Consider the following 25,079-nt stretch of genomic DNA (forward strand, 5'->3'; position numbering starts at 1 on the left):
GGATTTCTATCTGGTTTCTCAAACAACCTTGAGAAGCCACTGAAAAATATATAGACTGCTAAATAAGAGCACTATAACAGTTCAGTTTCTCAGATATAGCTACCACCCTTAAAAACAGACTAATCTATACGATATCCGTATCCCAGGATTCAGTAGCCACAACTTTTGAACACAGTATTTTTCTCACGGATACTCACTTCTGGACCTCTGGAGCCGGATAGCGGTAAGGTCCCTGCGGTCCATAGGGAGGCGGGAACGGGAAATATGGGGGATACATCTGAAAGGAGAGCAGCAAGGAAAAGTTGGTTCTTACTTGCTAGTTTTCTTTCCTTGAGTCCCACCAGACCAGTCCAGATGCATGGGGTTTTTCTCCCCTTCCAGCAGATGGAGACAGAGAACAAAAGCTTGACTGCACCACCTGCAGTCTCTCAGTAACTTTGTAACAAAGCCAGAACAAAAACTCCCTTATTTCCCTTGGGCAGGGGATTCCATGAAACCTCAAATTAAGTTGAAAAACTCCTAGTCTGGGAGGGCCTAACATCCAAAGGACAACTAATGAAAAGCACACTGACAATATAATCGTATACCAGAAGAGAGTGATCTTCAGAATCCAAGGACAGGACTCTGGGAAAGAAAGTTAGCAGGTAAGAACAAACCTTTCCTTCTTTATCGTCCCCCAGACCAGTCCAGTCCACACGTATAGGATGTACCCAAGTCTTCCTAAACTGGACAGGAACCTGGCAGACCCACTCACACCAAACACCTCGGCCTCCGATGCCCAAACCAATGGACAATGTTTGGTATGCAATGAGGACCAAGTGGCCACCCTATAGATCTCCTGAGGATAAACCAGTGACACTTGGCCCAAGATGCACCTGACCCTAGCAGAATGGGCCTGAAGACTGACCAGCAACATTTTTGCTCTCTGCCTCCATCTTCTGGTAGGGATGCATAAACCCACTCGCCTGGACTGATCTGGGTATGTTCAGGAAAAAGAAAAAAATCAGCCAAATTAAAAAAAAAAGGGACCAACCAAAAGAAAACAGCCGCCCTGAGCCTGTAGCTGCCAGATCAGCCTCGTGAAGGGGAAGGATCTGGGCCACCCTATTTACACCTCACGGAAGAAAGGAGCAAGCGTAAAAAAAAGCATCACCAACCCCCAGCTCATTCTCCTCGACCAGACAGGGAAGGACACTGTCGCCATCTGCTGGCAGGGAGGCAAAACCCAGGAGTCTGAACTGATCTGGGTCTGTACAGGGAATGAGTGACTTCAGGAGAAGGGAGAAAATCTCATGCATCTGAACTGGTCTGGGAGACAATATGGAACAGCAGTTACCAAGCACAAGTGTCTCTCTCCAACTATAGACCCAAGGAGATAAGTCATTCCTCCTAAGCTGAATATTTTTTGGCTGGAAACTGGTGGGTTTTCTGGTTACCTCTCTGCTCCCCCCCCCCCCCCTTCTTTTCTTTTTTTTTTTTTTTTAGAGCCTTTACTTACGAAGGGCGGCATCATCCCCCGATAGGGCGGGAACTGTGCTGGCACGGGCTGCGGCAGACCCAACCCAGATCTGGGTACAGCCTGGTTCCCATGGGAGGACCCCCCCGGCGTGTCCTCCAGCAGCAACTCCCGGCCCTCGCCTTCCGTCGGGTTCAGGCTCCGCCCGACCCCGCCGTCCCTCCAGCTGGTAGCGTCTGCAGAAGAGAATCAGCAAGATTCCCAGTTATGAAAGAAGCATTTGAGGCGTGGGGAAAAAGACATGCTTGCTCCCGCCTCCAACTGGGTGGTACTCACTCTGGGGGCGGAGGTTTGGTCCGGGCCCATACGACAGATCGGTAGTGTCCCTTTCTTTGCCAGCCTTGTCCTGGTCTCCAGCCGCTTGCAGGGTAGGAAAGTCCTCGCGCGAGAATGGCGACACTTGGCTTGATCCTTTTCCACCTGCACAATGAAAACAGACGAAGTCAAGTCTGAACCCTACACCAGTAGCAAGAATCTGCATAGAGAGGCCCTCCAGGACTCACCATCTCCTTGTGCTCCATGGGTTACGCTGGCCTGGGCCCAGGACTTTACCACACTTACCACTGAAAGGGGATTCTGGGGACACAAGAGAGGCAAGTTTTGGAAGAGTAATTAAAGGCTCCTGATGTGATCAGTAAAATAGACCCACCCTGCCTTCCTTAAAGGATTGTGGATTGCAGCCAACATCTCCCACTTCCATCAGCACGTAGCTAGCTGCACCTGTCCTTACCTCTTGTGTCGTTGGGGGTCGTTTCGGTGGGTTTGAGACAGGCGTCGGTGTAGCCGGCGGTGGCTGCGACTCCGGCGGCTGAACTGTTGATGCATCGGTACTGCAAAAGGGAGAGAACGGACACTGCTTCAGCTATCCTCCAATGTGCATGGTCTAGTAACTTGTGTTATCAGACACCGTGCTGGAGCCCCTTACCTCTTGGGGTCTGGTGCTTCCTGCTTGCTTGCCCATCCTGTTCCGTCTTTAGGTACTAATGAAACGTTTGGGTCATTGCCTTTGTTTTCCGCTTTCAAGCTCGGCAGGTTGGCAGGGGGCGGCATCCGCCGGGCAATGGCAACTTTCCCAAGACTCTGCAAGCCATGACGAGGGGCGACTTAGGTGAAAAGAAAGAGACGATAAGATGCAAAACACATTATTCCTATTTGACAGTCTCACAATGGTTTTCTAATTCTTTCGGTATGTGTTTTACTGCACTGATATTGGAATGTAAACCTCAAAATATTTTATAGGAAAATTGGTTCTTACCTGCTAATTTTTGTTCCTGAAGTACCACGGATCAGTCCAGACGAGTGGGTTTATGCATCCCTACCAGCAGATGGAGACAGAGATCAAAACTTTGAGGCACTGCTACATAACCAAGAGTGCCACCTGCTGTCCCTCAGTATTCACCTGTACCCAAGCCAAGATGTTTAGCTTAACAAACCCCAATAAACCTTGGGCAAACAAGTTGGAGCTCCTTACAAACTAGGCCCCCTTGATTTAACTATGTACACTTCTCAATACTCTGAGAATATCAGATGCCAGCACAGTCAGCTCAGGTATCTCCAGAAGCAAAGAAGTCTTTTGTCAGATGAGGATGGGTCTCTGGGCTGATTCGTGATACTTCAGGAACGAAAATTAGCAGGTAAGAACCAATTCTCCTTTCCTGTTCGTATCACAGATCAGTCCAGATGAGTGGGATGTACCCAAGCCCCTCTTGTGCGTGGGTCTTTTGAGTTGCAGCCCAGCAAATACACTCTCCTCAAACGCCGCCTCTTCTGGAGTCCGCACATCTAAACAGTAAAGTTTGGTAAAAGTGCGAAGAGAAGAATCTCCTGCAGAGAAAGCAGCCGACCCGCCACTTATGAGGAGTGCGCTCGCAAACCCTCCGGCACCAGCCGGCTATTACATTTGTAAGCCAAAGCTATCGTCTTTTAACCAGCGAGCATTACCTGTACGTAACAGGATCAGTCCAGATGGTGGGTTATGTCCCCCGTCCAGCAGATGGAGTCAGACAAAGCTTCGGAGGGTGCTGGCATATTAACCTGTGCACCGTCTGTAAGAGCTCAGTATCTCTCTGACTCCAGCAGATTGGAGTAGGGGAACCTGGAGCTTCCCCGGCATGGAGGATAGTTTTCTCTATTGTTTCTTTCTAAGTTTCTACCTTAAGGTTGGATCAAGTTAATTTAAAAAAAAAAAAAAAAGGAGGAAGTAAAGTTTAGTTGGCTTGCAGGCAGTTCTGCTTCAGTCATTTCTCCCCTCCTATTGCCTCCCTCCCTCTTCTTTTGGGGTAAGTGGACTTCTTGTTGTTATTAGTCTGGACTGATCCTTGGTACTACAGGAACGAAAATTTGCAGGTAAGGAATAATTCTTATTGTGCCCTTGGAAGCCTTATTTCCCTTCTTTGCGGCACTGAACAGGACAGAGGATCAGATCTCCGAAAGGCATTTGTCACCTTGAGATATCGCAAAAGAATATGGTTCACATCCAATAAGTGAAGCTCCCTAGCCATGGGAGAATCAGCAGTCAAGTTTGGAAAAGCCAGAAGCTCGACCACCTGATTAAGGTGAAAAGAGGACATTACCTTTGACGAAAAGGAAAGAACCATGCCTAAAGAAACCCCAAAGAGCACAGGAAAGGGTCCCTACATGACAATGCTTGCAGCTCAGACGTTCACCTAGCCAAACGGCCTGCAGGGTTAAATCCTTCAACAACGCCCTCTGCATTGGCTCGAAAGGAAGGCCACACAGCACCCGAAGAAATACATTCAGATTCCAAGCCAGACAGATCTTCCACATCGTAGGACACATAGGCTTCGCCCCTTTAAGGAAACGAGACACATCCGGATGAGACTCCAGCGGTCTTCCCCGAATCCTACCATGAAGGGAACCCAAAGCTGCTACCTGGACCTGAAGGGAATTGTAGGCCAACCCCTAAGCCAAACCGCTCTGCAAGAAGGCCAATATCTGCGGGACATCCACCTTTAAAGACTGTACCGTTCTGCAAATGCCAGGATTTGAAAACTCTCCATACCCAGACATAAGCCATTGAATGGAAGGTCTCCTCGCCTGAAGCAAAGTTGTCCCTTCAAACGGAGTCACCACCTCTGAAAAGCCAAGCCACTAGACAGAAGCAATCCTCCCAGGTCTTGGAGGAGAAGTCCATTAACTGCTATTAATCAAGTTGACTTAGGGAATGGCTTCTGCTATTACAGGCATCAGTAGCATGATCCGGGTACGTACAGGGAAACTTAGTTTTTGGGTATTTTCCAGGTTCTCGTATCTTGGACTGGCCAGTGTTGGAAACAGAATGCTGGGCTTGATGGACCCTTGGTCTGACCCTGTATGGCAATTTCTTATGAAAATACGGGTCCCTGCTATAGCAATCCTGAGAGATGAGCCAAGCAAATGGGGCCGCCACCGCCAGATACAGAAGGTGCACAAGCCACGGCCAACGCGGCCACTCGAGTGCCATCAGAATCGCTCTGCTCTAATGAAGCTTGATGCGCCATACCACTCGACCTACGAAAGGCCATGGTGGAAACACGTACCACAGATGTGTCAGCCACGACTGAACGAGAGCGTCTATGCCCTCCAATCTGAGCTCCCGTCTGCGACTGAAAAACTGATCCATTTTCGCATTTGCTGAGTCGCCATGAGGTCTATCACCGGTCTGCCCCACCTTGCCTGCAGCAAGGCAAAGGCTTCTGCTGACAACTTCCACTCCCCTGGGTCCAGACGCCGTCTCTGCTGAAGAAGTCCGCCTGCACATTGTGCACTCCGGCCACATGAGAAGCAGCTATTCTCACCAGGTGTTTCTCCGCCCACACAAACAGCTCTTGCGCCTCTAGCACCACTAGAGGACTCTTTGTACTGCCCTGACAGTTGATGTACACTACTGCCCTCGCATTGTCTGAGAATACTCGCACCAACTTATCCTGAACGAGCAAAAGAAACACCAACAAGGCCTTGCGCACTGCTCTGGTTTCCAACCGATTGATCGGCCAAGCCTCCTCCTCCAGCGACCACTGCCCCTGGGTTGATTTTACTTGACAAATTGCTCTCCATCCAGAGAAGCTGACATCCATGGTTACCAGTACCCAGACGGGTATTTCTATATACATTCCCTTCTTCAAATTGCACAGAGAAAGCCACCATGAAAGACTGGACCTGGCATCCTCTGGCAATGGCAAAGGAAGCTGAAATTCTTCCAATAGTATAACAGAACCCCCCCTACAGAGGATGCATGTGAGCAAAAGCCCATGGTACTAAGTCCAGCATAGAAGCCATTGAACCTAGGATCTTGGGCACCGACGCACAGAAACTAAAGAACCTGACTCTGCAGCTTGAGGACTCTCTCCAAAGTCAGAAACACCTTCCCCAGCCAGTTATCAAAGCAAGCACCCAATTACTCCAAAGACTGGGTCGGCCTCGGATGACTTCGTGAGGTTCGTCACCCAGCCCAACGCCTCCAGAAGCTGAAATACCTGCTGGACTAAGTGACCACACTCCACCTCAGACTTTGCCCATATCAGCCAATCGTTCAGGTATGGGTGCACCAGGATACCTTCCTTCCCGAGTGCCACTACCACCATCACCTTTGCGAATGTGCGCGGCACTGACACCAACCCAAAGGGAAGCTCAAAACTGGAAATGTTCTCCCAGACAATGAACCTCAAAGTTCTGGTGTTTCGGGCCCAATGGACATATGAAGATAGGCCTCTCACAAGTCCGACAATGCTAGAAACTCCCTTTTGTACACCATCACTATTACCATGAACAGTGTCTCCATCCAAAAACACAGCACCCGGAGGGCAGCAGTCACCTTCTGCAGATCGAGAATGGGCTGAAAGGTCCCTTCTTTCATTGGTACCACGAAGTACATGGAATATCTGCCCTGCCCCCTCTCCTGCAGAGGCACCGGAACAATGACGCACAGACGTTGTAACCAATGTAGTATGTCCGACATGGCCTCCCACTTGCACCGGGAGATACAGCATGAGACTACAAAGGGAGGTTTGACAGCTGAGCTTTAGACCACATATCTGCTGACCAATTCCGCAGCCACAGAAGCCTTCACTCTGCCACCACCAAGACCCTACTGTGGCAGAAGTCCAAACATCTCATACAGAGCATTGGCCACATAGGCTATTCCACCTCTAAAATCGGGCCACCTGCACTGCGTCTGATGCCGCTCCTGACTGCTTGTCATGTGCCTTCTGCACTCAGGACAAACAGGCTCTCTGCATCAGACTTCCACACACCACTGCACGAAGGGTTAAAGCTCAAACTTCAAACAGCTGCTTGAGCAGAATCTCTAGCTTCCTATCCTGGACATCCTTGATGGCCACTGCCCCCACAACCAGGATGGTTGTCATTTTGGTACCCACTGACATGGCTGCATCCACCTTGGGAAGTCTCCACACTTCCAAAGTCTGTTCCGGCAAAGGATATAGCTTACCCATAGCCCTCGCGACTTTCAGGCCCGCTTCAGGAGATTCCCATTCCCGATCCGCCAACTTTCTTCACCTGCTTAGGCAATGGGAAAGCTGTAGGGAGTCCCCAAAATCCTTCCTTGTCTGAGTCTTTCTGGTCAGTCTTAATCCCAAGTACCTCCCTCACCTGGGGAATCAACGGACCCAGTTCCTCCCTCTGGACAGCAGGACCATTCACAGGTCATCTCCTTCTGCAATCAAAACTGCATCCGAATCCTAACATCCAGGACCTGCATCGGATCCCCCAAAGTATCCACTGGATCCTGGTCCGGATGCTGCCTCAGATCTCCAAGGGCACCAACAGGGTCCTTGTCTGGTCCCACTGGACCCCCCTTGTAGCTAACTGGGATCATCCACACAATCCGACAAATTGTCCTCCTCCAGGCCTCGTCCAAGTCCCAGGCACAGAACTGTGGGTTTTGCAGCTCCTCCATCTGCTGGAGACAGAGAAATACTGAGGAGCTGCAGGTGGCGCACCAGGTTAAGAGACGGTGTCTGTGAAACTGTCTCCATCTGCTGGAGGGCAGGCAAAAACCCAGGAGTCTGGACTGATTGGGTACTTACAGGGAATTGGATTTATTGCCCATCTTTCCACAGGTGCTCAGAACAGTTACACTTTAAAACATAACACTGCCTTCTCTTTAACCAATGTCAGGCAACAACCATACCAAAAATTAACACATTCTGAAATTGTGCTCCACTGTCACACTGCAGTAACTGAATGTAAACCCCAGTAAGATCTGAGCTGGGAGTCTCACAGGCAGCACACAAAAGGGATTATTTAAAAAAATAAAATAAAAGCCTGATTTTTTTTTTTTAGTTTTTACTTGAATAAATGCACTTTACTGGAGTAAATGACTTTGCTAGTATGTTACATTTACACATGTACCTCCTTTGAAATTCCCCTCAATGGCACCATGCACACAACAGCACCCTATTATCGGAACATCATATCTTCAATAGCACTTTAACTAACACTACCGGTCAAGAAAGTCAGGGTTAATGAGAACCATGGATTCAAACTCAGACTCTTCGCCAATCCACATGTTCACAGGCACCAAAACACTGGGACCACAAAAATAAATAGGCCCACATTTTAGCTGCAGAATGAAGTGTCAGCAAGCCTATGAATGCCTATGAGACTTCCTTAGAAAAACAAAGCGTCCTGGGTTGAAAGGTTGGCCTTTTCAAGGCTGCTTACCTGCGGGTTTCTGGACTTCTAAGGACTTCCCTTTGTACGTATCAAACAGATTGAGCGAAGAATATTTTTTGCCATCCTTCCCCTTTGCAGTTTGCCCCAAACGATCGGACATCGCGCTGGAAGCTCATTGAGTATGCCGGTTCCTCTGCTGGCGCCCCACGAAACGTGCCTCCGTCTGCTGGGACAAAAATGAGGGGAGTTGAGCATGGAACAACCATGCAGGTGAAGAGCAGGAGAAACCAACCACTAGAGCCCGCACACACAAAGATTGCTTGTGCCCTCTTTCTACTTTTTAAATTTAGCATGTGTTAACCGGTGGGGGGCAGAGGGAGAGGAAATGTATACGATGAGGCAACATTGGCACCTTTAAAAAAAAAAAAAAAAAAGGAAAGGGTGGGTTAAATTAGTGCTAACCTAGAATATACTTTCAAGGGGACATGATATTTATTACAGTGAGAGTGGTAGAACAGTCAGTGACAGGGGAGACAGGAAGGGGTTTGTTTTCTCACATCTTATCCCTGGGTGAGCTCTTTTCTTAGGCCCCATTCTGAAGGCCTGCCCCTACAGTTTACCAGCAGCATGACCTGGATGGGTGGGAAGGGGTTATAGCTTCAAGTTCAAATGGACAGGACAGCTCCGTGTCACTTCCCAACACAATAAGGGGTATAACAAGGGAGGCAGATCCAGACCCTGTAGAACAGTTTGGCAATAAAGTGGCTCGCCTAAGATTACACAGTTAGTGACAGAGGGGTGTCTAGGCTTACAATAAGACACAAAATTATTTTGATCTATCTAGATTACCCACCTTTTGGAATAAGAAATTCACCCAAGGCGGGGTACAATATATTTAGAATGGCAGCATGTAATCAGAGGCGAGTCGTAGCTTAATAATTTTAAGAACATAAGAATATAAATGCCACACTGGGTCAGACCTAAGTCCATCGAGTCCAGCATCCTGTCTCTGACAGTGGCCAGTCAGAGTCACAAGTACCTGGTAGAGCCTATAAAGGTAGATCTATTTCCTGTTACTCCCAGAGACAGCAATAGCTATGAAATAATATTAACAGGAAAAAAAAATCTGAAGAGGTAGGGTGTACATCCCTGCAGAAGCTCAGACCAAAAAAAAAAAAAAAGAGGACGGAGGGGACTCAAAAGGTAACACCTATACGGGAATTATCGCACATGCTCAGTAGAGAAAAAGCTCTAGACATTTAGCGAAGAGTCTGTTCAGCGCAGTTGGATGTTATCGTCCCACACGTCATGGCTAATTCAGCCCTGCTAGAGAACCTCTTAAGAACATAAGAACCTGCCATACTGAGTCAGACCAAGGGTCCATCAAGCCCAGCGTCCTATTTCCAACAGTGGCCAATCCAGGCCATAAGAAACTGGCAAGTACCCAAACACTAAGTCTATTCCATGTAACCATTGCTAATGGCAGTGGCTATTCTCTAAGTGAACTTAATAGCAGGTAATGGACTTCACCTCCAAGAACTTATCCAATCCTTTTTTAAACACAGCTATACTAACTGCACTAACCACATCCTCTGGCAATAAATTCCAGAGTTTAATTGTGCATTGAGTAAAAAAGAACTTTCTCCGATTAGTTTTAAATGTGCCCCATGCTAACTTCATGGAGTGCCCCCTAGTCTATTATCCGAAAGAGTAAATAACCGATTCACATCTACCCGTTCTAGACCTCTCATGATTTTAAACACCTCTATCATCCCCCCTCAGCCATCTCTTCTCCAAGCTGAACAACCCTAACCTCTTCAGCCTTTCCTCATAGGGGAGCTGTTCTATCTCCTTTATCATTTTGGTCGCCCTTCTCTGTACCTTCTCCATCGCAATTATATCTTTTTTGAGATGTGGCGACGAGAATTGTACACAGTATTCAAGGTGCGGTCTCACCATGGAGCGATACAGAGGCATTATGATATTTTCTGTTTTATTCACCATTCCCTTTCTAATAATTCCCAACATTGTTTGCTTTTTTGACTGCTGCAGCACACTGAACCGATTTCAATGTATTATCCACTATGACACCTAGATCTCTTTCTTGGGTTGTTGCACCTAATATGGAACCTAACATTGTGTAACTATAGTATGGGTTATTCTTCTCTATACGCATCACCTTGCATGTATCCACATTAAATTTCATCTGCCATTTTGATGCCCAATTTTCCAGTCTCACAAGGTCTTCCTGCAATTTATCACAATCTGCTTGTGATTTAACTACTCTAAACAATTTTGTATCATCTGCAAATTTGATTATCTCACTCGTCGTATTTCTTTCCAGATCATTTATAAATATATTGAAAAGTAAGGGTCCCAATACAGATCCCTGAGGCACTCCACTGCCCACTCCCTTCCACTGAGAAAATTTTCCATTTAATCCTACTCTCTGTTTCCTGTCTTTTAGCCAGTTTGCAATCCACGAAAGGACATCGCCATCTATCCCATGACTTTTTACTTTTCCTTGAAGCCTCTCATGAGGAACTCTGTCAAACGCCTTCTGAAAATCCAAGTATACTACATCTACCGGTTTACCTTTATCCACATGTTTATTAACTCCTTCAAAAAAGTGAAGCAGATTTGTGAGGCAAGACTTGCCCTGGGTAAAGCCATGCTGACTTTGTTCCATTAAACCATGTCTTTCTATATGTTCTGTGATTTTGATCTTTAGAACACTTTCCACTATTTTTCCTGGCACTGAAGTCAGGCTAACCGGTCTGTAGTTTCCCGGATCACCCCTGGAGCCCTTTCTAAATATTGGGGTTACATTAGCCACCCTCCAGTCTTCAGGTACAATGGATGATCCGGTCCAGGTGATTTACTACTCTTCAGTTTGTCAATCAGGCCAACCACATCTTCTAGGTTCACCATGATTTGGTTCAGTCCATCTGAATCATTACCCATGAAAACCTTCTCCAGCCAACCTCCCCAACATCTTCTTCAGTAAACACTGAAGCAAAATCATTTAACATTTCCGCAATGGCCTTATCTTCTCTAAGTGCCCCTTTAACCCCTCGATCATCTAACGGTCCAACTGACTCCCTCACAGGCTTTCTGCTTCAGATATATTTAGAAAAGTTTTTACTGTGAGTTTTTGCCTCTACGGCCAACTTCTTTTCAAATTCTCTCTTATCCTGTCTTATCAATGTCTTACATTAAACTTACCAGCGCTTATGTTTATCCTATTTTCTTCTGTTGGATCCTTTTTCCAATTTTTGAATGAAGATCTTTTGGCTAAAATAGCTTTTCAACTCCCCTTTTAACCATGCCGGTAATCATTTTGCCTTCTTTCCACCTTTCTTAATGTGTGGAATACATCTGGACTGTGCTTCTAGGATGGTATTTTTTATTTTTGTTTTCTATTTTTTTTATTTTTTTTTAACAATGACCACACCTCTTGCTCACTTTTTACTTTTGTAGCTGCTCCTTTCAGTTTTTTTCTAACGATTTTTCTCAGTTTCCCTTTTGAAAGTTTAGCACGAGAGCCGTGGCTTTGCTTACTGTCCCCCTTCCAGTCATTAATTCAAATTTGATCATATTATGATCACTATTGCCAAGCGACCCCACCAGTTACATCTCACCAAATCCTGTGCTCCACTGAGATTAGATCTAAAATTGCTCCCTCTCTTCTGTTCCTGAACCAACTGCTTCATAAAACTGTCATTTATTCCATCCAGGAATTTTATATCTCTAGCATGTCCCTATGATACATTTACCCAGTCAATAGTGTGGTAATTGAAATCTTCCATTACCGCACTACCAATTTGGTTAGCTTCCCTAATTTCTCTTAGCATTTCACTGTCTGTCTCATCATCTTGACCAGGTTGACGATAGTATACTCCAATCACTATAGTCTTCCCAGTAAAGATTCGATTGTGCATTTAGTCTCATGCAGTATGTTTATCCTGTTGGACTCTATGCCATCCTGGACAAAGAGCTACACCTCCTCCCAGGTGCTCCTCTCTGTCATTACGATATCATTTGTACCCCGGTATAGCAATGTCCCATTGGTTGTCCTCCTTCCACCTTGTCTCTGAGATGCCAATTAAGTCTATGTTGCTAACACCTGGCATCAAACACCCTCCAAACGCATGTTGATTTACTAAAGTAAATTTTTCCTGCCATAGAAGTTCCCTCTCCCTGGGCCATGTCAAATTGACATACCATGGTCTCCTTGCTCAATCATGAGAACCCAGGAAAGATGATCCTCTGTTCTTCTTAGGACTCTTCCTATGAATGGCCAAAGAGGAAACAGAGAAGGAAGTTTTCTGACCACAGCTGAGATCAGGGTATCTATTCTCATACAACCATCGCTGTGATTAACAAAGCTGCCCACTTTGGAAATCTGCCTTGTTGCCACAACAACCACTTTCAGGGCTACCCATCTCTTGATTACTTATTGGAAGGCCATCTCATTCAATTCCCCTGGGCCAGATTTTTTATTTTGGTACCCATAGAAAAGACTGGAGAATGGGGGGTGGGAGAGTCTAGGGAGGAGATGGTGAGTAAAATCCTTCTACCTCCACTCCCCTCCAGAGTCCCAGAGTGCCATGGCAACTCCCTTCTGAAGTGAACTGCAAGAGCAGGCTTCTCCTTGGCAGAGCTGCACTCCTCTTTGGCTTGGGTATTTAGTGCCTTCAAAATTTGGCACCCTAGGCAACTGCTTTTGTTGCCTATGCCTAAATCCGGGCCTGGGTCCAACAAGGAATTCTGCTTAACCAATGTCCTTTCCAGCTATGTGAGCTGCAGACTGCACTGCCAAACATCTTCTTTCTACTCATTCTATCAAAATAGTCATCACATCACTACTGTCACATAAGACTGACCATCACTCCCCAGAATCAGTGGGAGGAAAGCCAAAAGAGCTAGGCAACTGGCTCTAGTTTCCAACCTTCTGTTGGACCTACTTGCTTGCTGTTTTGACCATAGTTCCCCCAAGCCTTTGTTCATGTTGGGATCTCCAGCATCATTCCTTTCCTCCGGCTGTCCTTATTGAGTCACAAGAGACTCTACCTACCAACACTGTGGAATGGTTAAGTGCACCTGAAAATTCTAAGTCATCAGAGTCTACCTGGATAAAAGGAAGTTCTGAAAAGATCATATATACTCTTCCACAAGTAACCAATTCAGGGGATGTTGCCACAGATCCCTAGAACCATGCACAAGGTGAGCTTGCAAACAAAAATACTCAACTGGAAGCAAATTCCGCAGATTCTTTCAAGAACACTTTTCCCCATGGCAATGTCGAATCTCATTCCTAGATACTCCAAGGCTTGAGTAGGATTCAATCTGCTCTGAGAAATTCAGTACCCAACCAAGTGATTGTAAAACTTGTACTATTATGGCGGTTGCTGACCAATTCTCTTGCTCCAACTTGGCTCTGAAAAGATAGTCATCCAGATAAGGATACGCTAGTGTAAAACCCCTCTGCGCAAAAAGGATGCCATTACCACCATGACCTCGGAGAACGTTCATAGTGCAGCGGCCAGAGTGAATGAAAGAGCTCTCAAATAAAAATGACAACCCATCACGGCAGATCTCAACCTTTTTTGTGATTTAGATTTTATTAAAACACATTCAAATATATATACGCTTAAAAACAAGAACAGAAGCCACCAAGATGTGTGCATAAATTAGAAAATAATCCTTAACACCACCCAGATACTGAATCACAGCATTCTATAAGAACATATACAAATAAAAGAAAAGTAAGTCAAACAGTATTAGACTTCAACCGAAGCAAAGCGGGCTTCCAAATATTTTCAAACTTTTCTGCAATATTGTGCCTAAGCACAGTCAATTTCTCCATGTAACGAACATTACAAAGGTGCAGACAAAGAAGTTAGAGCTGGCATCTCAGGGCTCTTCCAGAAAGCAGCCAATGTGCATCTTGCAGTAATAATTATCTGTAATATCCATATTCGTAGCAAAGTCACCATATTTGGAGTAGAAAACTTACAAGAAATATCTTAGGGTCCCCTAGGAAGAGAAATAAAAGTAATATCAAGAATCAACTGAGTAACTGTACCCCAATACCTTTGTATTAAGGGACACCCCCACCAGACATGAAACAGGGTACCTACCCCTCCATGCCGATGCCAATCTAACTTATCAGGATAAAGTTTGCAAAGTCTCTCCGGAGTAAGATACCACTGGAACAATAATTTGTAACTGTTCTCCCCACCAATAAAAAAAAAAAAATAGATCCCAAGAAGTTTGTCCAATTTCTCTTCCAAATCTTTTTCTCAAACCACAACATTTCGATGTCTGGAGGCAAATCCCCATTCTCCCTAAGATTTTCAAAACTCAATACGCATGTATTGCCTCAAAACTGACTTAAGTACGATAACCCCAGGCCTTCCAAATGCTGAAAGCCAGGGAAGGAAAGCTTGGGAGAAGTCTCTATTGAATCTTAAGGGAGATCTAAAGATGATGTCCCTCTTGTGAATCCCACAGCCTCAGTCAGCAAAACACACACAACCTCTTAGGGAGTCACACCAATGCCGTAAGTGGAGCCTCACCTGATAAAGCCTGTCCAATATGGGCCCACTGAGTGTTATCTACTAAAGCCTTTAATTGGGAAACTAAATATTTACTTACGGTATGTCAAGAACACCCAGCCCACCCACTAATTTTGATTGATACAAAACACTTTTTACAACTCTCCAGGGCCTCCCCTTCTACATAAAGCCTAAAAGGCATTTCTGTAGGATTTTCAAAATTCTGATGCAGAGATGGGAAGGATTTAAAAGAGATAAGTGCGATAAGATATTAATTTTAGTGGGAGCAATTCTGCCCATCCAAGAGAAATTGACTGTTCCCAGCTATCCAGATCTTTACAAATGCTCAAAATCATAGCAAGCTTCTCCTGATACGTTTGCTCCATCTTGAGCATCTTCTGTCCCTTCACAAAAGGCCTCACTTCGTAACCTCTCAGAACTTGCAAGGGGTCAAGACGCCACACTGGGCATAGTCTGGAAAAAAAAATCTGTTTGCTAAAATGGATCTAGCTTCAGACACCAGCCATAACGTTCCATAGGGAACAATTAGGATCACATGAGCTCTCCAAGCTGGAATTTTGCATAGAACTTTTGGAATATTGAATTATGGAGTGGGAAAATAAAAACATAAAGATGACCTTTTCCTCCTCCTACTAAGTGCCCGTGATTTCTGCCTAAAGGTCCAAACTGACTGATAAACCACTTCACTTTTTTGGTATGGAAGAGCAACATAAGGAATAAATCCAACGTAACACCTGCTGATGAGGCTCCCATTCTCCTACCAAGTCAATCTGCTTGGACATGTCCTTCCCTTGACTATGCATTGCAGATATATTGCTAATAAAAGCCTCCATATCTAGAAGAGATGCGTGAAGGATTCTTTCAGCATGTTCTGACTCTTCTTATACCCTTGACTGTCAGAGTTAATCTTGACATCCTTACTCAAAAGACTATCTGAGGAATAATTATAACGTGCACTCCCCTCTAGGATATCCATATGCAGACATGACTTGTTTGATCAGATGTCTTCCGCTGTGACTGAGACTAACAACAGTTCATGGACTTTTCCTCTAGGAATTTGTCCAAACATTTTTTTTTAAACTCAGCTACACTAACAGCTTTTACCACATCCTCAGTCAAACAGATTTTAATTATGCATTGAGTTTAAAAAAAAAAAAGTCTTAAAATGTATTATCTAGTAACTGCATTGCACGTCTTTGTACTTCTTGAAAGAGTACACATTATGGTTGTCCTTCTCTAATTCTGCTACATCTTTTTGAGATACAGTGCCCAGACGTTCTGCAAAATTTTTAGGGGCAAGCCATCCAGCTGATTCAACAAGTAGCCTCATTCACTACCCTATGTGCCTTTTACTGTGAAAGTGAAAGGAGCAGAACATCTCCCTGTTCAACTAGCAGACTTCCCAACTTCCTTTCAGCAGGTGGAAGCAGGGGTGGGGGAGACTTGAATAGCTTGTGCAATTCGGGGCACTGAATCTCAAAAAGATATAGCAGAATTAGAGAAGGACAATCACAATGAAAAAGGGGATGGAATGATTCTATGAGGAAAGGCTAAAGAGGATAGGGCTGTACAGCCTGGAGAAGAGACAGCTGAGGGGAGATATGATAGTGGAGTGGTACAGATAAATGTAAATTGGTTGTGTACTCTTTCAAGAAGTACAAAGTCTAGGGGACATGAAGATACTAGATAATACATTGACTTTTTTTTTTTTTCACTCAAAAAGGTAAAGACCTTTTTGTTTCTGCAAGTTCCTTGACATTTGTTTCCAGAATTGCTCTAAACAAGGATCCCTGCTCAAAAGAGAGACCCAGAAGATACACCTTATTGCCAATCTGTTAATTCTAGATGACCCGGAAGCCCCATCTTAAAACTATTCTTGTGAATATGCCAAGAGGGAGATCACACTGGGCATACCATTTGCAAACACACATAGGGCACAGACAGCTTTCTGGAGGGATCTTTCCTTCCCTTCCTCATTTAAAGGAAGAGGAAGTCACTTCACCATCTCTCAGGACTGGAGAGAACAACTACACCAAGTTCTCCCCAGTCTGCAAGACTCAGTGTCTCGCATGGACTCAATGTTGTGTCCAAAATCCTTCCCTGCTGCCTCCGCTGAGATCATGCTCTCTCTGCACAGACCTGTTACCACTGGGGGCAACAGACCCAAGGTCTTGCTCTCCTTCATTACCTTGGGAACATCCGGATGGTTCAATTCCCTGGCTATCAGCTCCTGTCCAGTCTTTCAGATGGGAAGAACCATACCCTCCAGGAGGAGGGGGCAGCCAGGAGGAATCACCCTATGTTTATCAACGACTCTTATAAGCAGATTCCTAACAAACTGCACACCACCTAAGGACTCTCCTCCTCAGTCACATACCAGCAGACAATGCTCCAAGGCAAAGGGTGTACGGTATGGGGGAAGGTTTTCCCTGCCAAAAGATGCCCCTGAATAACAAACTTCAAGGTTTATTTATATAGTGTTATATTCCACTAAAAATTCATCAGTGCGGATTACAATTAAAAAAAGACTGAATAATCCAATAAAAACTGAAAAAAAGACATACATAAGACAGCAGTAAAGTTTAAAAGTCTCCATAAACCTGCCTAAAAAACACAATGCTTTCAGTTTTTTTTCTGAATTTTAAATAATTATTTGGAATTACATCTGTGTTTTTGCTTAGATGCAACCAAGGAAAATATTTCCTGGGATATCCTGCAAGAAAAAAAAAGAAAATGGTGATATAAAGACTGGGTGGCCTTAACCACAGACATCTGCCAAAGCTGACAACACTCACTGCTCTGGGGGTACGTGGGCAGAGTCTTCTTCATATCTTTATAAACCTCCAAAAGACAACATTTAAGCACACCTCGAAAGGTTTTAAATGATGGAACCAACAAACCACAACCAACTGAGGTGTCTTAAATAAATCTTATTTGAACAGAATACAGCTGAATCAGTCTCTTAAGGCCCAGGGGGCATGGATATCCTGATGCCCAAAGGGTGGGGAGAAATAATATAACGGGTGCAAGGAACAGAAGCGAACAAAAGGCCACAGGAGCGTCTGGGGTTGCTGCTCTGTATGCAAAGGAAAATGCTGGAAACATCTCACCCTGTCACGCACAGTTCCTGCCCCCAATGCAAGAGAACTACTATTCATCCAATATATATGGCACACTGGCTTAAGTACCACGAATTCAGTAAAGCTTTCCTTCTGTCTCCACCTGCTGGTAGGAGAGAAAAACCCATGTGTCTGGGCTGATCTGAGGGCTAAGGAACCCACCCTGCCTTCTGCAAACCAATGCAACACAAGAGGACTACCATTCATTCACTCAATAAGTCTTGATAGATAGTGAAACTTTGAGGTACAAATTTAAAACGATTGGGAGGGCATGCGCTTTAGATGGGTCTCAAAAGCTCATGCCCTCCCAATTTATTTTTTTTTTGTTTCTTCAAAAAGGTATCACAACCTTCCAAGACTCCCGTTTTTATCTCAGCTCACTACAACTAAAACTATACCACTATATACAGACATGCTGCACCCCTCAATCACTTCAAGGGGCAATTTTAGCTAAGCTGCTTAGAATCAAAGCTCGCAAGTACTACTGTACCCACGTGCCTTCCAACAGTGGCATGGAACTTCCAACATGGGCACTTCTGTACCTGCTGACAGGTATGTAGATACAAAAGTACCCTCATATTCTGTCCCTGCAATTTCTGCAGGCAGAAGCAAAACTAGCATATATGAAAATTCAATTCTATGCACGTAAATTATGTCCTCAAACACCCCTTGGAATGCCTCATTTTAATCCAGCTGGGATTTAGCCAGTTAGTGCCACAGTTAGCCAGCTAGTTGTCCTTGGAGAGAGCTAAGCCCCCCAAAACACTCACAAACAAACCTTACTAATCCAAATGGCCCATCGCTGGTCCTAAATGTGAAAATTAAAACAAGGGCCAGAGTATAACTCTTAACACACTATGCCAAGCACAGATCAGGCAATGCCGGCTGGGCTGCTGCTAATATACACACATTAGGCCTTGTGAGCCTTCCCCACCAGTTATAAGGTCAAACGTCTTCATGGAAAAGGCATGTCTCAGTATCCTAATTTGAGGAATTCTATGTTAACTACTTGAAAAAAAAAAATACAGTCCCCAAAAGCAATTCATGCACTGATAACTATCAACTGTACTAAACTGGTCAAAATTTTAGGAATTTTCAGCCTCGATTTAAGGACCTGATTTCCTATGGCTTTTCTCCCAATCTGTATCTATGTGAGTGAACCAGGCCCTAAGTTACTCTCAAATGATAATACCCGAAATACAAGAAACACAAGATCAAGGGGAAAAAAATCACATTGGGTTCAGAAGGGAAAATTCAGTTTATTGAAATCAAAGATATAGGGGGGGTGCAACATGAACACCATCATTCCACTGTAGTCTTCTTTCAAATAAATGTATACAAACACCGAACATTTGCAGTGGTATATTAAATCTATTATTTTCCAGGACAGGGAAAGCACAGCAGATTCATAAGGCTAGCTAACCAACAGGAAGCATTAAGCCTAAAATAATTTACAAAGGGCAGCCTTAATCAAATACTAAAAATAACCTGACAAGGTGACTCTTTCCACAAGGAGACATTTACAAATTTCAATGAAAATTGGGGTTTATTTTTATTTTTTTTTAAGGCAGAATGTCCCTAGAATCCTTGGAGCAAGGTTACTGAAATAAGGTTGACTACTTCAAAAGTTAAGAACCCAGCAACCTTAAAAACAAAAATTACATCCTCTCAGAAGGTTGTTCTGCACATGACATTTCAAATATAAATAGGTAGAAAGAAACCTGATCTCCCTAGCCAGGTGACAAGACATTAGAATGACCAGAAGCAATTTAAAAAAAAATTCTTAATGGTTAAGTAAGAAAAACCTAACATGATTTTAGATTTTCCGGAAACAAATTAAAGATTCAAGGCAGAAAAATACAAAATTATTTTCTGTTTTTATGTTGTAGTGATGGGGGAGGAAGAGAGGGTTGCACAGTCCATCTCTGTAAAAATCAAGGACACGAATTACTGATTGCTGGCACCATAGTAAAACATCAAAAAAATTACATCTTCTTTTTCATATAATTCGTTATTTAAAGCAATGCCTTTACTGTACACAAAGCTAATTAAAGCAGTTACCCCCCCCCCCCCCAACAAGGGACCGTGAAAATCTAAAGCAAATTGTATTTTTTCCAGGAATAATCCATAACACTGAAATAATTGCTTAAATGGAAAGGGGTGAAATTCAATTCTCATGGAAAAAAAAAAGTCAAATAAAGGGGGGCAGAAACAGGTTGGGGGTATACTGTCAAATATGGATTTTTTTTAATGACCTTTTATTTTGGGGGAGGGAGGGGTTAAGAGACCGCCACTCCTGCCCCACATCCTAATTATAAACAAAGAGCTGGATCCTGTTTATACGTTTAAAAATAAAAAGCCAGGAAGAAACCAGACTGCAGAGCTTAATCCCAAGATATTGCTATGTAACAACAAAACATGAACTCATCCTATGTAACAGGCGGGGGGGGGGGGGATGAGTTTAATAGGGGAGGGGGGGTCACGTTTCAACCTCCCCCCCCCCCTGCTGACCTGTCTTAATTACTATTATACAGACACACCTTGTTAAATAAACCTACAAAAATAAAACAGAGAATCACCAGTCCCCAGCCCCCCACTTCTTGAATCTCGTCCCCACGTCTTAATTCCTTTAAACAATAATAAAAGGCAAATATATTAAAAGGCTGAGGCGCTACGAGTACCCCCCCCCCCCCCCCAGTGCGGAGGCGCTATCGTGGGATCATCTTAAACGGGCCCAGTCCAACAACAAAACATTTGTCCGGAAGAATGTAAATAGGGTTTTTTTTATACCCCGATATAAAAGAGGGGGGGGGGCGCGTTATAAACGGAAGGTTTGACGTGTTGCGGGGGGGGGGGACACACACACTTTAACTCACCCCCCCCTTTTTCCAAGTCGGGGTAGGGGGGGGGGGGAGGGAAGAAAGAGGAATCGCATCCGAGGTTTCCAACGGAAACAAAATGGCGGCGCCATGGCGGCCGGGAGAGGAAGCCGGCTGGCGTAGAGGAGGCCCGGCCGGGGCCCGCCACCTCGCCAGCCCGTCGCCGGCGGCCCCCCATACCCACCTGGGCCCGTCGTGCCGGGTTGGGCGCTTCGGCTGGGCCGCTCTCCGGCGGCGGTGCGGAGCGCCGGGAGGAGGATGGAGGCGGATGGCGGACGTAGACCTTTTTTTTTTTTATTATTTTATTTTTTTAATTATTTTTCCCTGCACTCGGGAATCCTCGCTCTTTCCCCCTCCCCCCGCCTCCTCCCACTTCCTTGTCGTCTTCTCCTCCTTCCTCCTCCTCTAACGGCCATCCGGGGCCCTTGCGCGTCTTACGTGGCCCTGCCCACTCTGAGGTCTGGCGCGCAGGCGCACACGCGCTCTCTCTCTCTCTCCCAAGCGCCTCGTTAACGCGGCGCACGCGACAGGCTCCAGACGCTGGATGGGCGGAGTCCTGACGGAGCGGACGCTGGATGGGCGTCAGAAGGAGGGAGGATCTGTAAGTGGTCAAGGGGAGGTGTTCGGGACCGGAGATTAGCATAATGTATTCGAGTGGGAGGGGCGGGGTTCCAGTGCGACCGGTGTTGCATGGCCGGGAGGCGGCCGGACCTATTCTTAAGCATCTCATAAAGGAGAAACGGCGGGGGGATTCTGAACTTTGCTGCAGCTCTGTGCACGCAATTTTCCGTCCCTGTGCGCTGGCATGTTCAGCTCCGCGCTGCCCTTCTGCTCATATTTGTGCTGCTGTCTCCTCTCATGAGATGATTCTGGTTGCTGCTGGCCCTGCTGAATTGGTACTTTGGCTGTCTAAGGATAGGTTTGACGGATTTCTAACGAAGAACAGCACTTAATTTAAAGGATGTTCTTTGTGGCATAAGTCCAGCTGCATTCAGAACCCAACAGAAGATGTGCCTGGACAAATCCTAGAGGAACACAAAATGAAACATAACCTGGCTCCTGTTATTCATGTTCTAACCACCAATTCGATTATTGTAACTCCTTACTGAATGGCATCGCCAAGGCTAGCTTGAAACGACTACAACTTGTGGAAAACACAGCAGCCAGACCCCTTCGTAGCCGCCCAAAACACTGGAACCACATCAGTCCCATCCCATGCAGACTACGCTGGCTACTGGAGAAAAATCTGAGATCCTCTGCTTTGCCTTCAAATGCTGGAGCATCTCCTTACACTCTACATCCCACCCAGCGAACTCTGGTCCTCACCAGTGGCTTCTTCTTTCTTCCCATTTGACTTCTGCACAAGACTGAGGGCCTCCCTACCCACCCAAGATCCTGAGCGAGGTTCCACTACCCGTTCGCCTAGAACCCTGCTACCTCGCTTTCTGGAACCAGAAAACAAAAAAAAGCAATGGTGTGTGCCTGTTCAACCAGACCTTGGTGCAGGCCGTTCGTCCTGCTGCTCCAGATCACTTTGCCTTTCTGAAGGCGTATATATTGCTAAAGGTTAAGGTTATTGTTCTGATAACTGTCAGACCTTTATCATAGGTTGTAATCCACTTTCAGACCATTCCTGGGGAAAAAGCAGAATATCAAATCCATTTAAAAAAAAGAAAAGAAAAATATCCTTTATTAAGCAACCAGAAACATTAAGAGGCTAAAGGAACGATCTGATGGAATCACACTGGGAGAAGGGGGAAGGATGCTTTGACGTAGGTTGCTGTCTCCGTAGCTCTGGAGTAAATTTGATTATTATTATTATTTTTTTGTATTCAGCTCACTTATTAAACAAAAAGCAAATGTTTTTAATCTGCGTTGTGGGCAGGTTTATGCCTGGCCTCGGCTAGGTGCCGGGTCCTGGTCCCGGATGGACCCGAAGAGCAGACGCGGGCCCCCTAGGGGAGGTCCGAGATGCCTTTCTTGGGCGGGGGTCCAGCCGGCCTCTCCTCCTCTTTGGCTTTCTCTTCGTACATCAGAATGCTGCAGTGGGTTGGAGAGAGGAGTCAGTCTCGAGTATCGAGGACAAGCCCCTGCCTCCCCTTTCCCCACAACCCAGAGAACTTCTGCTCACATTTTCAAGATGGCGGACCGTTTCCCCAGCATCATCCGCACAAAGTCGCGGTAGGATATGACCTCTCCGGCGCCGCCTGTCACCTCGCCCATCATCTTTTTCAGCTCCAGGTGCGTCTTGGCTGCCCCGAGCTTCTCCAGCATCCTCTTCAAGGACATGATGTCTACAGCCCAAGAGGGAGGTTACGTGACTTGAGAGGAGGTTAAGTGACTTGAGGGGAATGAAGTGATTTGGTGGGTGTTAAGTGACTTGAAGGGGACCCAACCGTGAGTTGATGGTTTAGCCCCCGTTGCATCCAAGGGTCTGTAGTTCCCGTCTTTCCTGAGGGAATAAGAACTACAAGGCCCAGCATGCACCGAGTGCAAACAAACAAAAAAAACAAAACCCAGGCCTGGATTCGCCCGCGTGTGATGACCTGGAGCCATCCCAGCGACGCCCCAATCCCGCCCACCAGGGTTGCGCGGCGCCTCTCAGCTGCATCCTTCTGAACTCACCGATGTCTCCTTGGTCATTCAGGTCAAACTCCATGAATTTCTCTGAAAGAGAGCGAGAGGCAGAAGGGAACAAAGTCATTGCTTTTCCCAGCAGCACGCCGAGCTTCGTATCTCCTTTCCTGTCCCTTCTTTTTTCTCTCTGTACGTTGTCAGAAGAAAGAAGCCCACCCACAGAAAGTGCACCCCCCCCCCGCCTGTCCACTGTTGGGTATCGTGGCCACCACCACCACCAGGTCACAGGAGGCTACTCACTCTTGAAAATCTCCAGCTTCCCCTCCAAATCCTCGTCCAGATTATACTTTGGGTCATCCAGAAACTCCTGTTGCGGGAGGGGGGGGGGAAAGAAACAGACTGAAATTAGCATGCAGGCGAGAACCGGGGATCCCTCCCACCGCGCGCCTCCCCCCCCATCCCATCGTCTGTGGCTGAATCACGGGCCTGGCCTCCGGCACGAGCCTGCCGCGGCCCCACCGGTGGAACACCAGCTGGCCGACGACGAGATGCCAGCTCAGGACCTGCCCTTATCTGCCGAGTCGTGCAGATGGTTAAAATGCGCCCTCCGCTACCCCTGGAAACCCGAGAGTTAAACCGCGACTCGCTGTCCATCCTGGATAGCGAAATCGATTTCGGAGAGGGATAGCATCACCCCCTTGCACCCTCGACTCGGAGACCCCCCCGGCTGCCCTCCCCGGGGGCTTGTTCGCAGCGTTACTGACTTCTTCCCGCGTTCGAACACGGCTTTTCTCCCCCGCGACGTGGGCCCGTGGACTTTAAAAGATCGCGTAGTGGGGGGGGGCTCTCTCCTCTCCCCCCCAGTGGGGGAGTCCACGTTTAATCTCTCGAGCCAAAGAGTCAGATGGTCCCATGACGACATGTTGAGTTCATCCACTAAGAGGGGATAAAGCCCACCTCAGTACCTGGCCCCCTCTCTCTCTCCCACTAAACGCCAATCGTCTTTAACTGATCGATCAATCAGACACCGGTGGATGGTGTCAGGGGTTACTGCCAGATTTAAACTAATCCCCATGCCGTAGCGGGGAGCATGCACAGAGTTTTCAACGTGGACTCAAACCCCTGTCTGCTTTGAAAATCCTTTGGGGTGACCGGGTCAAGCATGGGAACAAAATAGCCTGGTGCAAGGGCCCTAGCTTCTCTCCGCGGGGCGTAACTTACGGCCTGGACACTCACGGGCGCACGCTTTTTTTTTTTTTTTTTTTAAATTAAGAAACAGGAGCGTAAGTTCCACCTCTCTGCCTCAACTCCGTGCCCCACTTCTGGAAGGCCTCTCCGCGGTCTGCGTGAAATGCGCAACCGTTTTAGGCACACGAAAGGGCTCAGGGAGTCGGCTTTCTGCCTCCTGGGGGGGGGGGGGGGGTGGGGGGGCGTCGCTGCGCCGTAACTGAGCGCAAACTGCAGCGAGTTCTGAACCGAAGGGATCGTTTATACATCGAGACGTCAGCTGCAGGTCAAAAAAAAAACAAACAAAAGTCCCCCACACATCCTGAGCTTTGCGCTCCAGTGTCGCTCTGCAGTAACTCTTGAGCGTGAACTGCGGCGAGGTCTGAAGCGGGAGGCACCGGGGGGAGCCGCGAGCGTGCGCCCGCGCAGGGCGGCGCCCGGAAGGATGGGTTTTATCGCCGGAGCTCTCTTAAGCGGTTTCCCTTGTGTTTAATCTTCCCGGCCGAGCTGAGCACGCGCTCTTCTGCTGCGGATGTCTAAACAC

At 46.4% G+C, this 25,079-nt stretch overlaps 2 protein-coding genes across 13 annotated transcripts in view; both read right to left on the reverse strand.

Annotated features, from left to right (window-relative positions):
* PRRC2A (proline rich coiled-coil 2A) overlaps nt 1-21,794 on the reverse strand; it is an 80,693-nt gene extending 58,899 nt beyond the window's left edge. For 2 of the 7 annotated variants that reach the window (XM_029585910.1, XM_029585912.1), the window contains exons 1-8: nt 20,916-21,787; nt 8,201-8,375; nt 2,442-2,619; nt 2,247-2,346; nt 2,020-2,092; nt 1,793-1,936; nt 1,499-1,692; nt 198-277 (exon numbers count right to left, since the gene is read on the reverse strand). In XM_029585910.1, coding sequence (XP_029441770.1) covers nt 198-277; nt 1,499-1,692; nt 1,793-1,936; nt 2,020-2,092; nt 2,247-2,346; nt 2,442-2,619; nt 8,201-8,312 — 881 coding nt within the window. In that variant the 5' untranslated portion in view covers nt 8,313-8,375; nt 20,916-21,787. Of the gene's footprint in view, nt 1-197; nt 278-1,498; nt 1,693-1,792; nt 1,937-2,019; nt 2,093-2,246; nt 2,347-2,441; nt 2,620-8,200; nt 8,379-20,915 lie in introns of all 7 variants that reach the window. The other 5 variants (XM_029585909.1, XM_029585907.1, XM_029585913.1 and 2 more) reach the window with 4 other exon arrangements.
* A 598-nt stretch (nt 21,795-22,392) lies between these two features.
* The window catches only part of AIF1 (allograft inflammatory factor 1), a 38,013-nt gene continuing 35,326 nt past the window's right edge, over nt 22,393-25,079 (reverse strand). For all 6 annotated transcript variants that reach the window (XM_029585915.1, XM_029585918.1, XM_029585917.1 and 3 more), the window contains exons 3-6: nt 23,609-23,675; nt 23,357-23,398; nt 22,863-23,025; nt 22,393-22,771 (exon numbers count right to left, since the gene is read on the reverse strand). In XM_029585915.1, the coding sequence (XP_029441775.1) occupies nt 22,687-22,771; nt 22,863-23,025; nt 23,357-23,398; nt 23,609-23,675 (357 nt within the window). In that variant the 3' untranslated portion in view covers nt 22,393-22,686. The remainder of the gene's footprint in view (nt 22,772-22,862; nt 23,026-23,356; nt 23,399-23,608; nt 23,676-25,079) is intronic.

This window comes from Rhinatrema bivittatum, unplaced genomic scaffold (genome assembly GCF_901001135.1).
Source record: "Rhinatrema bivittatum unplaced genomic scaffold, aRhiBiv1.1, whole genome shotgun sequence".
NCBI lineage: Eukaryota > Metazoa > Chordata > Amphibia > Gymnophiona > Rhinatrematidae > Rhinatrema > Rhinatrema bivittatum.